This window comes from Pipra filicauda, unplaced genomic scaffold, assembly GCF_003945595.2.
Source record: "Pipra filicauda isolate LSUMZ 115617 unplaced genomic scaffold, ASM394559v2 scaffold561_size491250_pilon, whole genome shotgun sequence".
Classification (NCBI taxonomy): domain Eukaryota; kingdom Metazoa; phylum Chordata; class Aves; order Passeriformes; family Pipridae; genus Pipra; species Pipra filicauda.
Window position 1 is genome coordinate 215,715 of NW_024104711.1, and position 13,794 is coordinate 229,508.

General features: G+C 53.2%; 1 protein-coding gene across 1 annotated transcript in view; it reads left to right on the forward strand.

Annotated features, from left to right (window-relative positions):
- The window catches only part of LOC113998064 (rho GTPase-activating protein 39-like), a 55,694-nt gene that overhangs the window by 16,388 nt on the left and 25,512 nt on the right, over nt 1-13,794 (forward strand). Inside the window, exon 2 of the mRNA XM_027740417.2 lies at nt 11,037-11,429. Within this exon, the coding sequence (XP_027596218.2) occupies nt 11,037-11,429 (393 nt within the window). The remainder of the gene's footprint in view (nt 1-11,036; nt 11,430-13,794) is intronic.

Sequence of the window (13,794 nt, forward strand, 5' to 3'; positions counted from 1 at the left end):
TTTTCGGCTATTTACTTACCGCCTGTGTTTCTTTGCCAGAGGAAATTGGTGTGCTTTGGGCTGGAGAAAATGAAGACACTGAGGCAGCTCCTCTGCAGAGTCCTGTCAGGATGAGCTTCCTGATCACAGCTTGCAGCACAAGGGAGAGTTGTTTGTTTGCCGACTCTGTTATTCCTGTTGCTTTTGACTTGCTGCCAAATTCCTCTGCCATCCTGGCATTGTAGTGGTTAACTTGAGTCACGCTTAACAAGCTTGGACAGCTAATACTTTCAAGAGCTTCACTGCATTTGTTCTTAGTTTTTCCAGCAGAGACAGCTGCAGCCGGGCTGATTTGCTGAAGAACGAAACAGCCTAAAAAAGTTGTGATGAAACACTGTTATATTTGTTTTGTGCTTTCAGTCCACAGTGTTTTGTGGACTCTGCTAGACGAGAAATAACCTGGTCCCTTGCTGTCCATGGCTGTGTTGTGCACGAATTTTCAAGGGACTCTGTGTTTTAGCTTATAAATGACTGGCAGCCCTTTAAATGAAGAGAGACAGAGGGCCATTATTTTGTTAATGTCAGACGTTTAGGAATGTAGCTGCTTCAGATATGTAGCTTTGCAGAGTGGTGCTTGAAAGCACTAGGCTCTGTGCTCTGGCTGTTTGTAGGGCACCCACAGCTGGCACCTGGGGTGACACGGGCCGGCTGTGTGTGGCCTGGCTGGGCAGGTGCTCCACCCTGTAATTACAGCCTCAGTCTCCTCCTGTTCCCTGCCACTGCTGGCTCCTGTGCCGCCTTTGGAAAAGCTAAAGCTGTGATGTTTTTTTTATTGTCCGGTGGAATTAGTTTAGACCAGAGGTGGGTGTCTTGAGAGGTCCTTCAAGTCCCCATCCCTGCATGCTCTCACTGTGCTGGCTGTTCTGTCCTGAGGTCCTGACTGATGGGTTTCCCTTTGCTGGTTTTGGAAGTTCCTTTTCTGTTCCTGTCTTCCCAGCCTTCACTCCTTGACGCTGTTCAGAAACCTCTGTAAATGTTTTTTCCTGGTTGCTCAGTGTTCCCTTGTGCAGCAAACAAACATCCCTGTGCCTGGTGTCAATGAGCCTCTGGGACCCGGCTGTTCAATTTGCTCTGTCCTGGCTGCTATAGGCTGTCTCTTCCCTTCAGTGAAGATGGGACAAAAATGGTTATTCTTTTCCCCTAATGTATGGGGAAACTCCTCTGCACTGCAAGTGTGGTTGTGGCTGTGCGATGCCTGGCACCCCGTCACTGTGCCCAGGAGGATCCGTGCACAGAAATGATGAACATCACTTTCTGCAGTCATGTTCCTTGCGCAGTGTGAGTGATGTGGGCTGCTGCCGGGGTACTGGAGCAGTTGCTGGTTTTACGTGGTGCTGCAGCTTTTCTAGAACAGCTTCTGATTGTGGAGCCTGCTGTTCTCAGGCTGCTCTCCTTGGCATCAGCCATCTGAGGCAGCAGCTGCAGGGCCCCTGACTGCAAGGGCTTCGTGGCAATGCTGGGAGGAATCCCTGAAAACATCAGCGGTGATACAGCAGGCCAGGGAGAGTAAAGCTCAGTCCTGAAGCAGCTGGGCAGCAAGCTAGATAAGACCTTTGTCAGTAATTCCTAGAATGACAGAGAGGGCAGCGGGTGCTGCTGTGTCCTTGAAATAGCAGGGATATCATCTGTGTGACATTACTTGCTTTGGCACAGGGACAGCACTTGATGTATGCTGCTTCTCCAGGGCTCTGGGCTTTTGCCCTTTATGCTTTGGGCGGGTGTATCTTCCCCACCTCGTTCCTGCAGCTCTATCAGCATGATGCTCTTGGCCCCGCATGCAGCCTTGTCGGTGTTGGGAAATGTCACCCTGCCTAGGTCTGATTTACTTCTGTTCAGCAGCTGGCAAGAGGTGTGGGGGTCTTAGAGCTCTGTGGAGCCGTGTTCAGCTCTCCGGTCACTGACTGGGGTTTCAATCAGCGGGTAGTGCTAGTGGGTGCTGGGGCTCATCGAGACTCATGCAGGGTTCCATCTCCATCCCTTCCTCTTGTTTGTATCCACCCCCCTGATAAAAACAGGAACTGCCCAGGGCATTCATGCTAGAAGGCTCTTAGGTGCTTTGATTGCCATCGTGGGCAGGTCCTGTGTGACTCGGTGCCTGCGCACACTTTGAGATGGATGAAGCCCAGGTTGGTTCCAACTGGAATCATTTGTCTTAGCTTGGTGTGTCCCAAGAAGTCATGAAGAGAAAGCAGATCTATGACTTTGGGTACCTCCCTGCAGAGATGTGCACTCCTGGAAGGGTCTGGCGATGACCTGACATGAGTCCTGCTGCCCCCTTGGGTGAGACCCCATGGAGGGGGATGACTGCGGTGATGCCCATCGAGCTGTGCTTACAGTGTCTCTGCTAATCCTCCCTGAAACCAGGGCCATTGCCTTGGAGGTGATGGGAAGGCATCAGGCTGCTGCCCTGGGGCTGAGCCCAGCATGCCTGGGGCAGCACCAGGGATGGAAGGGAGGCAGGATGCATCCCAACCGTGGTTGTCAGTTGTTGCTGTACTGGCAGGTTGTCCCTTAATGCCTTCATGTAAGCGACTCTGAAGTATTTCCTCTCTAGGTTATTGCTAAAATTGAAATTTTCCCATGGAAATCCTGTCTGTTGGGGACAAATCTGGTTATGAGCATGCTGAGGTGGGATGCAGTCACTGTCAAAGTGCGGTGGTGCTGGTATCGGTCCCAATCCCACGTGTGCTGGGATTGATGCTGTGGTGGGATTGATGCAGCCCGAGGCTGTGCAGGCGGGAGGGCCAGCAACGAGCTGTGCCAGGCTCAGCTCCCCCCAGAGCACCCCCTGTCCCCTGAGCAGGGACCATCCAGCTGGCACCAAGCCTCCCCCACAGCTGCCTCCCCTCCAGCAGCTGGGATTTGGATGTGGCTGTGGATCCGTGCAGATCGTTTTTGAAGGAGAGAGAGGGGATGAAAACTGCCAGTTTTTTTTTTCTTTTGCAACTCATTCTCAAATGCTCAGCCCTTAAAAGGAAAAACGACTCAGCTGAAGCCTCCACTGAGCTTAGGAGGTGCCACTGCGTCTGGGGCAAAGCAGAGCTTTGGGGAGGCTGTTTAAGGATTGGGGGTTTGGGCTTGTGCTCTCACGTGCAAAATGAAATCTCCAGCCATGGTGGCAGGAATGACCCAGGGTGTGCTGTGGCAGCAGCTCGCGGGCCGGGTTATCCAGGCAGGCCTCGCAGCCCAGGGAAGCTGGCTCACTTCTCTGCTGTGGTCTGGGGCTCCAGCTCTGCGAGCAATTGTGCTCCCCAGTCCTGTAAGACCCCTGGGCTGGCTGGGACAGAGAGGCTGGAGAGGCCACCTGCCAGAGCTGTGTCCTGGGCCAGCCTGGGGACCCTGGCAAAGAACAGCAGGAAGCACCTGTAACCTTTTTGACACTGAATGCTTTTTGACATGTCTTTTGCCTTCTGCCCAGGCTGCAGTGGCCACAGCTGATCTGTATTCATAACAGAGTCCAAGGTGCTCACCCTCAACCACAGTTTGGGGACAGAGAGAAGCGAGAGGCCTGTGGCCTCCACGGGAGCAGCAGGTCCTTTCCCCAGACGCAGCAGCCAGCCCTGTGCGCCTCTGACAGAGGAGCTGCTGTAGGAGCCTGCACTTCTCTGGCTGTCAGGTGCAGTCAGAGCTGAGACCCATCTGCGTGGCTGAGATTTTTTTAATGGGAGTGGATTTTACTGTTCCTTCTGCCCTCAGGTGCAGTTTCCTTTAGCGTTGGTTTGAGTGGTGCCTGTGACTGTGTCTCCAGTACCAGGACTCCTCCTGCTCAGAGTGCCCATCCAGCAGGTGCTTTATGCTCTGTCCCAAAGCCGTGAAAACAGGGGTGTTTCCTGCCCCTTGCTCTTCCCTCTGTTGCAGAACCCCCAGTCCTATGGTGGGGGGAATGAGGGATGGGATGGGATGGGATGGGATGGGATGGGATGGGATGGGGGCAAGCAGCGCTTCAAGTCCCTCTGTCTTCCCCTGCCCAGGAAGTCCTCTCTGTGTGACTCCGGGGCTGGGCTGGGAGTGATTTCAGGACCAGGTCAGTCCAACCCTGGTGGGCAGCACTCAGCATGGAGTGGATGATGGAGAAACGTGAAGGTTGGCGTGGTGGGAGTTTCTGTGCTTCCCTCCCTTCTCCCTGCTGACATATGGGATCTAAGATACCTGTGCATCCATCTCACCCAAGGTTCAGGTACGGGTCTTGGGCTGTAGGTGTCTGTCTTCCCTTAGAGAGGTTTTCCCCTCTGTTCCCCCTCTCTCCTCTTATAGAGACACCAGGAAATCTCATCTGTGTCCTGGAAGTCCTTGTTTCTTACTTCTTTCTCTCCAAGACAGGATTTCGGAGGAATCTGCTGTTAATTTTGGTGCTGCCCCAACCTGCTGCCATGGAATGAGCTGCCCCTTTGCTGTCTGTTCTGCTCTGAAGCCAGGGTGAATCAAGGGGCTAACAGCAGCAGCATGGGAGCCAGCAGTGCTGGCACCTGGGCTGGGGGAAAGTTTGGGAATGGCCAGGAAAGAGGCGAGAGCCAACAGAGTCCAAGCAACCAAAAGACTACCAAGTTTCTCATCTGACATCTCTGTCTTTGAAAATATCACCTAGCAGAAGGCTTGGGGCTCTGCTGGTGTTTGTCTTTCATTTTGGTTTTGTTTTTTTTTTTTAATTAAAAACACCAAAGCAATGAGATGCTTTATGTGATAGGACCTTTTCCAGGTTCTCTCATACCCCTAACCCACCCAAGCCGTGGTGCTGTTCTCTCTCCTCTCTGCAATGTGTTGCCAGGCTGGGCTCTGCTTTCAGAGGCCTGCCCCTGTTCTGCTCTTGCTGGAGCTAAGCATATGTGCTCAGGCTTTGAGCAATCACAGCCATTTGTTCTGTATTTTCACAGTCTGGTCTGTCTCCTGCAAAGCAGAGGCTGGTTTGTTTGCATAGCACTTATTTTCAGAAGCCAGGAGAGTTTTAGGAACAGGCTGACATTATTTTAGTTCCTCTGTAATTTTTGTTAGAAGGAGGCGTGTGTATTAAAAGAAGTTCATATATATATATATGTATGTATGTATGGGGGAGAGGGTTGTTTTGGATACTTTTTTTGTCCTAAGATGTAAATTACAGCTTTTCTGGACTTGGCTGAGAGAAGGCAGTGAATAAAGCCTGGATTGACTGAGTCAGCTGGTGGTGGAGGGTCACCGTAAGGAGCTGGTCCTAGAGACCTTCTTGGGGGCTCTGCAGCTTCAGGATACAGATGAGTTTTACGGCTTTGATATGCAAATGGCAGTGACTCAAGCCACCTGGAGGTTGCACTTTGGTACTCAGTGTCTGCACTGAGAAGTTTTTCTAAGAGGTGGCTTTGCCTGTTGTGCAGAAGGTGAAGGGGCAAGCATGATCCTCTTAAAAAAAATCTGTAGTGATGTTGGAGGGTTTGAACACAGCCCAGGCTGCTCTTCAGCCAGCCAGGAGCCTGGACTTGCAGAGGATCAGCAATGTCAGCAGCTGCGGTGCCTCTGGGATGGTACCCACTCCCCATTCCTGAACTGGTTTGCCTTGTTCTGCTGCTGGGGCCTCCCTTTAGAGCACCCGGGATTGTGAACGTGGCTCCGTTCTCCACGAGGCTCCTTCTGCTCTTTTCATGGGCCCCTTGTCCTGCTCTGTTAGCCACACACGAAGCAGGCTCCGAACTCCTCATCTCTGTAGGGCAGATCATTCCAGATGCTCATCCCCATCACTCTGCCTGTTCTCTGCAGGGAGTAGCCCTGGACCCTACACATCCCCCCTGCCTTCAGCCACTGTCACACCATGGCTGGGAGTTGTACTTCACTCTCCATGTATGATGGCCTAACTCCATTCCTCCTCCTCCTCAAGGAGGACCTGTTAACAAGGCACTTAATCTCTGCAGTGGCACATCCTCACTTGGATGGCCTCTGATGATGGGAACAATGGACATCTTTGTCTTGGGGCCAGCTTTGAGTATGCTGCAGGCCTCCTTTGAGGGCATAAGTCTTCAGAAATCCTGCTTGTTACGGAGCCATGTTTGGCCAAGAAGGGCTTAGTATTGCTCCAGCTCTCTGCAGGGCTCATCCCAAAGAAGGGAGGTGGGGAAACGAGGTGGGATCTTGGCACGGAAGATAAATCCAGAAATTAGAAAGCATGGAAGATAAATGGGGGATCAAGTTCTAGGAGCTCTCCTTGTAGCCATGCACAGGGGTTTGCTGGCAGCCTGGTGTGAAGCTCCCTTAGGCAGAAGTTTCCCAGAGCTTTCCTTGATGCTCTATTGCCTTTGGTGTCCTTTGTCTCCTTGAGTTGGTGCTGAGCAGCATCCGCAGGTAATGAGTGGGGAGAAGGCTTCATGCAGAGGGTTGGAGGTCTCTTAGCTGACAGTTCCAGCTAAGAAAATATTTCTCTCCTATTCTTACCTTTGCGTGGCCTTGCAAGCAGCTTGCGGTGTCCATGGACTGGCTACCTGGGCTGTGTTGTCACTTGGGGCATGGTGGCAGGAAAATCAGCTCTTCCATGGAGGAGTTGCTGTTTAACTTCTTGGGGTTTCTCAGCTCTTCCTGCAAGTGACTCTTCCCCTGTACCTGGACCCTTCCATTTCTGGTCCTGCTACATTTTCTCTAGTTAAAAAAAAAAAATTATTCTTTCCTGGACCTCATACTAAACATTTACAGTCTTTGTGAGAAGATCTAATCAGGAGATGCTCACAGGAAGCCCTTTGAGGCTGAAATACCCATTTTAAAAATTATCATTATTATTTTTTATTCCTAGGCTTTGCCAAGCAGGAATGGCAGCCAGGAGGGACTCAAGCTGTTTTTGAAGGAGCAAAGCTTGCACATGTCCATCCTCCGTGTCCTTGAGGCTGCAGGACAGAGCGCAGCAGCCTGGCTCTTCCCTGCACTGTAGTGCAACCCTTCATAAAAAACCAGCTGCTGCTCTGTGAAGGCGAAGCCTTCGAATGGGACCAAACCTGTCTGCCCACGTGAGATGTGGCAGAGCACAAAGGGCCCTACTCTTCCTCCTGCTTTTTGCATGCCTGGTGCACCATCCCGCTCACAGCACCTCACTGCTTGGGGGCCAACACCTCCCATGGCCTTGCCACCCTCCAGAACATCAGTGTGCCCGAGGCACCTCCCTTCACAGCCAGGGGGCTCAGGCTGCTGGGGCGAGCAGCTGGAGCTGTGTCCTGGTTCCCAGCTACGAGGTGTGGAGAGTATTTATGCGTTTGCTCAGGACACAGAGGAAGCTCCTGGAATCTGGGACAATAGAGGAGGATGCACGTTGGGAATGTGGGTTTGTTTTTGGAAGCAAGTGGGGATTTTGTTGAAATCCCTGTGCGTTGCAGCTCTGGTGGCTGTGACAGTTCCCCGGAGCCAATGCCAGCAGGCTGCCTGTCCCCACACTTGGGCCACAGAGGGAGTTTGGGCTGGGACTGCAAATGGGACCTGAAGGGAAGTCCTGTCCTGGGGACACCGAGTCCCAGGAGCTGAGACAGACCCAAGCTCCTGCTGGTGGGAGCAGCGCTGTGGTGCCTGCAGGAGTGGGCACACACTCTGCGGCTGCTGCATCCCTCAGCACTTGGAGCTGAAAGGACAGGGAAAAGCATTATTTAAACCGTTCCCAGGAAACTTCTTTAACCCCATGAAGTGGAATGGGAATTAATATTTTTTTTATGTCCAAGTTATGGCCTTATCTCTCTGCAATCCGGAGTTTATCACATCTTTCCAGAGTTCCTGATGTTATGTTTGAGGCTTGTATGGCAGCCTGGGGCTGGCCCTGCTCCAAGAATGTGCTCCTTGCTTTTCCTTTTCTTTCTTTGCATGAGTGTGATTGTACCAAACTCTTTAGTATTTCAATGTGTTCTGTGCAGATTTTTTTCCTGGTTAAACTCTACCTCAGTCATCCTCAGCCCCTCAATTAAGGGGAGCAAAGAGGTCACCCGCCCAAGTCACCCACTTACGTGTCTTTGCACACAAAGATAAATGTAAGCTTGTTAAAACGGAAGACTATAGTTAGCAACACACACTCGGTCGTGGCCAAGTGCCATGAGAAGAATTCGTTATTTTCAATAGCTTGCAGTTAACAGAAAATAGCTGACCTCTCCTCTCTGCTGAGGAGCAGCAGTGCGGGTGCAGCCATCAGTGTTCCAAAGCTTTGCTAACCCAGCTGCTGGATAAACAGATCAAACACAGTGTGCTCTTCAACATTGAAAAGATTGGTGGCTCAACTGCCTCTCAGTCGCTCAGCTGGGTCTGAGTTTTGCATTTTTTCTTCCTTGCCAAACAAATCCTCTAGAACTGCCTCCTGTCTTACTCCCAGGCTCATCCCCATGTGCGTTTCGCTGCTGCTTCGGCGGGGATCCTGCTGCGCCTGCTTTCCTCTTCCAGCCCTTCCAACACCACCTCTCCTCCTCCCAGCCCCTCCCCAGTGTGGCAGGCCGTGCCCCCCACCTTTGGGTGAAGCCCCCCCTACATTCCAGCACTGACAGCAGCCTCTCCCCGAAGCTGCCACTGGGCCACCTGGGTCTGAGTCCCCTTCTCAGTCCTCTGTGCCCCTTTTCCTGTTGTCTACCTGTCCTCATGAACAGTTACGGTGCTTTTCAAGGTTACTGCTCCTCTTGTGTCGCCTCTGAGCTGTCCCTTGGACCCTCCTTGCCAGTCCCTTGTCCTACCTGCACTTCTTAGTTGCTCTCTCCATGGACATGCTCATCTTGCTCTGCTCCCGGTGCTGCTGGGCTCTGCTGCTGCTCTCAGTTCTCCCTTTTATGCCCTGTTTATGGATGACACCTCTCTGCAGTTGCTGATGCCCTTGGTGATGACAGTGACTTGCGATTTTATCCCTGTGCTTATGGTTTGACATTGCAACTGCTTGGGAAGAACAGGGCTGCTTCTGTGGTTCCCAACCTGAGCCAGGGCGTGGGATCCTGATATGGCTGTTCGTGTTGCGCCTTAAATCAAATAGAGAAACTGATGTTGTTTTGATCAGAAAATACCAAACAACAAACCATATGTTTTCTGAACACAGGGTTTTCTAAGGATCCATTTGCAGGCACGCTCTTGGCAGTGGCCTGCCATGCTCTGGTGATGGTGGGAGAGCAGCAGGAACGGGTGCCATGGGCAAAGGTGGTGTGCTCTGCTCCCAGCTGCTTCTTGGGTCAGTGTGAACTGCTGTATGGTGATAGTCTGGGCTGGATGAGCAGATCTGCCTGAAAACTGACCTATGCCACAAAAAAAGTGGCTTTCACCCAGATCAGCTTCCCCAGCCAGCCTGTCTGGGGACAGCCAGCCTGAGACTGCATGGAGGTTGGCATCACATGGTAGATGTGGCAGGGGAATTGCACCTTTTCAGAGGCAGTTCACATTTATTTTGGGTTGAATTGACATTGTCCCTAGCAATTTTGAATCCTCAGAGAGTTTGAGGAGCAGTCTGCTTTTTAGGGCTGCATGCCAGACTGCTCAGCACTGAATACACCCACGGTTTTCCTAGCAAGGAGGTGCAGTGTGCAATTAAACACACCCCCGGACTTGCCTGGTGATAGGAGACGTTCTGACCTTCCTCAGAAAGCCGGGGCAGAGCCAAAGGCTGGTCTGCCCTGCCAGGAGCCGCCTCCTGTCCCATGACCATGCTAGCAGGGCTGGGCACTGGAGGCCATGCTGCCATTTTGGGCGCTGCAGTGCTGCCACCATCACCTCTGATCCTTCCAAGGACCCCAGAGGGAGGCAGTGGGATCTCCCTTCTCCTGCTTCTCCTGTGGTAATGGCTTCTGCTGTCATGCCCTTGCTGGGAAGCAGCTGGAGGTTGTGCCAGAGTGAGCTCCTGGAGGCCTTGGACCTGTCCTCTTCGTATGGCTTTTATTAATAACAAAAGTACCTTGGGCCTCCTTCCTGCGGCCTCCACAGACACAGGGTGGGGGGCCGTGATCTGGGGGGTGTGAGCAGAGTTGGGAGGCGTGTGTAGTTTTTATCTTGGTTTTCGGTTTCATGCTGAACATACTGGGGACAGGGTCACTTTGGTGGCAGCATCTCTCCTTTGCAGAAGGAGACCTTGTTGGGGTTTGAACCCCCTTCTGTTTATCTGGACGATCCAAAATGGTTTTGGCTTTGCTGAGCTCCTTTGCTTTCACTGGGGCCAGCTCTTTGGGGTTGGTGTGTCAGTGATAGAGGTCAACGTGCAGCCCAACACCTCTGCATCAAAGCCATCACACTGATCTGCCTGAAAAGCAGTCCTACAGCACTGGAAAACCAGTCCTACAGCACTGCCTGCCTTGCTCTCACTGAGCCCTGGGCTGGGCCGGTATGGGTGCTGCTGAAGGGATCCTGAGGCTCAAGGGGCTCTTTGGGGCTGCAGAAGGATTGTGGATCAACAGCGGGGCCTGTCCATTGGGTCACCTTACACCCTACTGCGGGCTCTGTCCTGTCAGCCGGGGGAGAGGGGGAAGAGCCTGCAGTGGAGATGGTCTCATCCACCAGTCACTCCTCACATTTATCTTTTGGACAGGTAATTGTGGGCTTTGAGCAGGGTCTGTGAGACCCAGAGGTCTGCAGGCAGGCACTCACATGGGGCAGGCTGCCCACACTGTTGGGAAACAGGGCTTTGGTCTCCTGAGGTGGAGCGTGCAGCTCCCAAAAGGAGCAGATCCTGCTCTGCAGATCCTCGCTCCTCTTGAAAGCAAGTTCTTGTGCTAATCTCCCAGGCAGCAGCACTCTTGTGACTGTGCCAGCTCTTGATGTGAGTTATCCCAGCATCAGCAGACGTGCTTGCCTGCCCTTGGGCTTGTTGGGTCCAGGCTGGTGGAGGTGACCTCCCGTTCCCTGTGCCAAAGAGCTGCTCTTTTGTCTCAGCCCCATCTCAAACCCTTCCCCTGGCTTCTCCTGAACTCATTGGATTGCTGAACGGCCCCGAGCAATGCTTTGATCTGCAGTCGGGCTGCCTGGCCCAGTGGCAGCAGCTCTGTAGGACTCCCAGACAACCCGTTTGCCTTGAGCCTCTGGCCCAGACTAACGCGGCTCTTGTGTTCCTGCAGCTCGGACTGGGTGGAGATCATCGAGCCCCGCTCCCAGGAGCGGATGTATGTCAACCTGACCACCGGGGAGTGCGGCTGGGAGCCCCCCCCCAACCTGAAGGTGCGCCAGTCGGACCAGAAGCAGTGGTGGGAGCTCTTCGACCAGAACAACAACCGCTTCTACTACTACAATGCCATCACGCAGCAGACCGTGTGGCACCGGCCCCAGGGCTGCGACATCGTGCCCCTGGCACAGCTCCAGGCCATGAAGCGCAGCTCCCAGCCCGGCCGGCAGCACCGCGGCAGCACCGGCAGCGACGGCCGGAGCACCCCCGTCCACGTGGCCCTCCTGCAGGAGATGGAGAAGGGCAAGTGGGACTGTGCGGGGGAGAAGAGGAAAGACCCTTCTGGCAGGTAAGGAGAGCGTCAGCCTTCTCTGTTTATATCTGAAGAGTGGCTTGAGCTGCCAGGCAGGCCCTGTCAGGCAGGGTGGCAGGCTGTGCTGCCCCAGGAGGCTGCAGCGCTGGGGCAAAGTGCTGCCAGGCCCCCGATCACTGCTGCGTGCCCTCCTCCTCCCAGGATACAGCTGTCTGCTTTCACCACTGTGGGACTGCTTGAATATCCCTGGCTTGGGCTGGGCCCTGTTTGTGTGAGACACCATAAAAACACACATCAAAAGATAATCATCACTCTTTGTGCTAAACAGAAAGAGAGGGGACAGGCAGGAGCATTGTGCAGTGACAAGAGCTCTGTCAAAATCTCGTGACAGGGTTTGTTGGGACGGTTCAGCTGCTGTGTGAGGGGTCAGGCTGCTGTGGGGTGTGAGTGAGCCTGGCTGCTCTGGCTCCTTCCTTCCCCACTCGCTGGCTGCTGGCATGCTCTTGCAGCTTCAGCCAGAGCAGGAGGTGGGATTGCAAGGACAGAGCTTCTGGACGCAGTTATTTGGTCACACCAAGCCTGAAATGAAAGAACAATAACGTGGTGCTATTTTGTTTAGCTAAGAGATTTTTTTACACTCAAATTAGTCTGACAGCAATCGGGGCTTTTTTATTGTATTGAAACCATGCCAGCTTCAGGTGCACAAAAGCATCGGCTCCCCAGTCTCTGTCAGGGTAGTCCCTCCACCTGGGACACTGTCTGGGGCTGCCCTGCCTCCCTCCTGCCCTGGGCACCATCCTGCCCTGAAGAATGTGGTACTGACAGCTGGGGAGGCCGTGCAGCAAGCAGAGTTGGGTCATGCTCAAAAGTGACTCATCCAAGGGTGAGAGCAGTGCCAGGGTGAGCCTGACTGTCCTGCCATCTGTGCCATGGTGCCTTGTCCTGGTTCTGGGCGGTGCAGCAGGTGAGGCTGCTTTAGCAGCTTGGTTTTGGGGTCGAAGCTGCCTCTCTGTGTGCCTGGTGCAGGCAAGGAGAGAAGAAAAAAGCCAAGATGATGAAAACCACTTAGGATGGCAGTTCTGGAAAGTTTATGCACCCTGAAGTGAGGTTTATCACTTGTCTTCTGCTCCTTGCAAAACACTCCTGTATTCAGTGCTGATCTTAGTGGCTGGGAGACACTGGTGATGCACATACAGTGCACCAGAAAGAGCCCAGAGCTTTACTGGTGCCTCTAATGCTCCCAATGCCTCCTGCCTCTCTGAGCTTGAGAGTCATCCAGAGAATGATTCCTGCCCTACCAGGAGAAGTCCAGTAAAAAATGCCTTAAGCTGAACCTGAGTAGCTCCCAGGTCCCTCAGGTCACTCCCAGTGTCCACAGGTGAGTCACAGGCACATGGGATTTGCCATGAGGCAACTGGCTTCCCTTCCTTGTCCCTCTGCAGCCTGGCACTCTGGGGCAGCCAGGACAGGCACTGCCAAAACTACATATTTCCAGGGGAGTCAGTGCAAGAGCCCTGATAGAGGGTGTAAGATATCCTGAGCTCCACAGAGTCCAAAGTATTCCTGACTCATTCTCTCAGGAGGGAATGTGGCCGCCTCTGCCTTAGTACGGGGAGTTGCTTTGCCTCAAGGGAGAAGAGATGCCAGCTGTGACCCACCTCTCAGCTCTCCAGCCCTCTCAGCAAGGAAGACCCCACACATGTCCCCTCATATAGGACGACAGGGGTGATGCAATATGAGCAGGGGTTTGTTTTACCTTTCCTTGCCAGCCAGGCAGTGTCACCGTCACCACTGGTTCTCCTGCAAGGAAGGGGAGTGGGAAGGAGTCCTCCCTTACTCCATCCTTAGCTCAGGTTTCTGCAGCAACCCTGGGGCACTTTGAGCCTGAAACGAACTCTAAAGGCAAGTACTGGGAAAGGCACGAGTGGCAGCTCGCTTGGGAGCTGACAGGCTGCTTGGACATGCAAGGCTCTTCCAGATTCCCACACCAGTGAGTGTTTGTGGAAGCTACTTTCTTGGAAGCAGGAGGCTGTGCTTGTTTCCGTGCACATCTATCCAGTGTCATCTCTGCTGTGTGAGCAGGGGCTGCATATCTGGTTACCCAAGTCTGACACTCGAGGAGAGATTTCTTGCCTTTTGCAAGCTCATTAAAGGGGGAGCAAAAGCTGAGCCACAAGCAAGTACTCCCAGGGGATCTAATGCCCTTGCTGAGATATCTGGTGTACTGACAGCATAAGCACACTGAGCCTCTTAGTTCTGTTGTCTGTGTTGCTCTCCAAAGACAAACTCAAGCACGTCCTCTTCCTCCCCTCGGAGGGATGCAGCTGCATAAACACAGGGTGAGCACGTTGAGTGCTGTTGGTAGCATTTGACATCTTTATAGGTACCTGCACCCCAGACG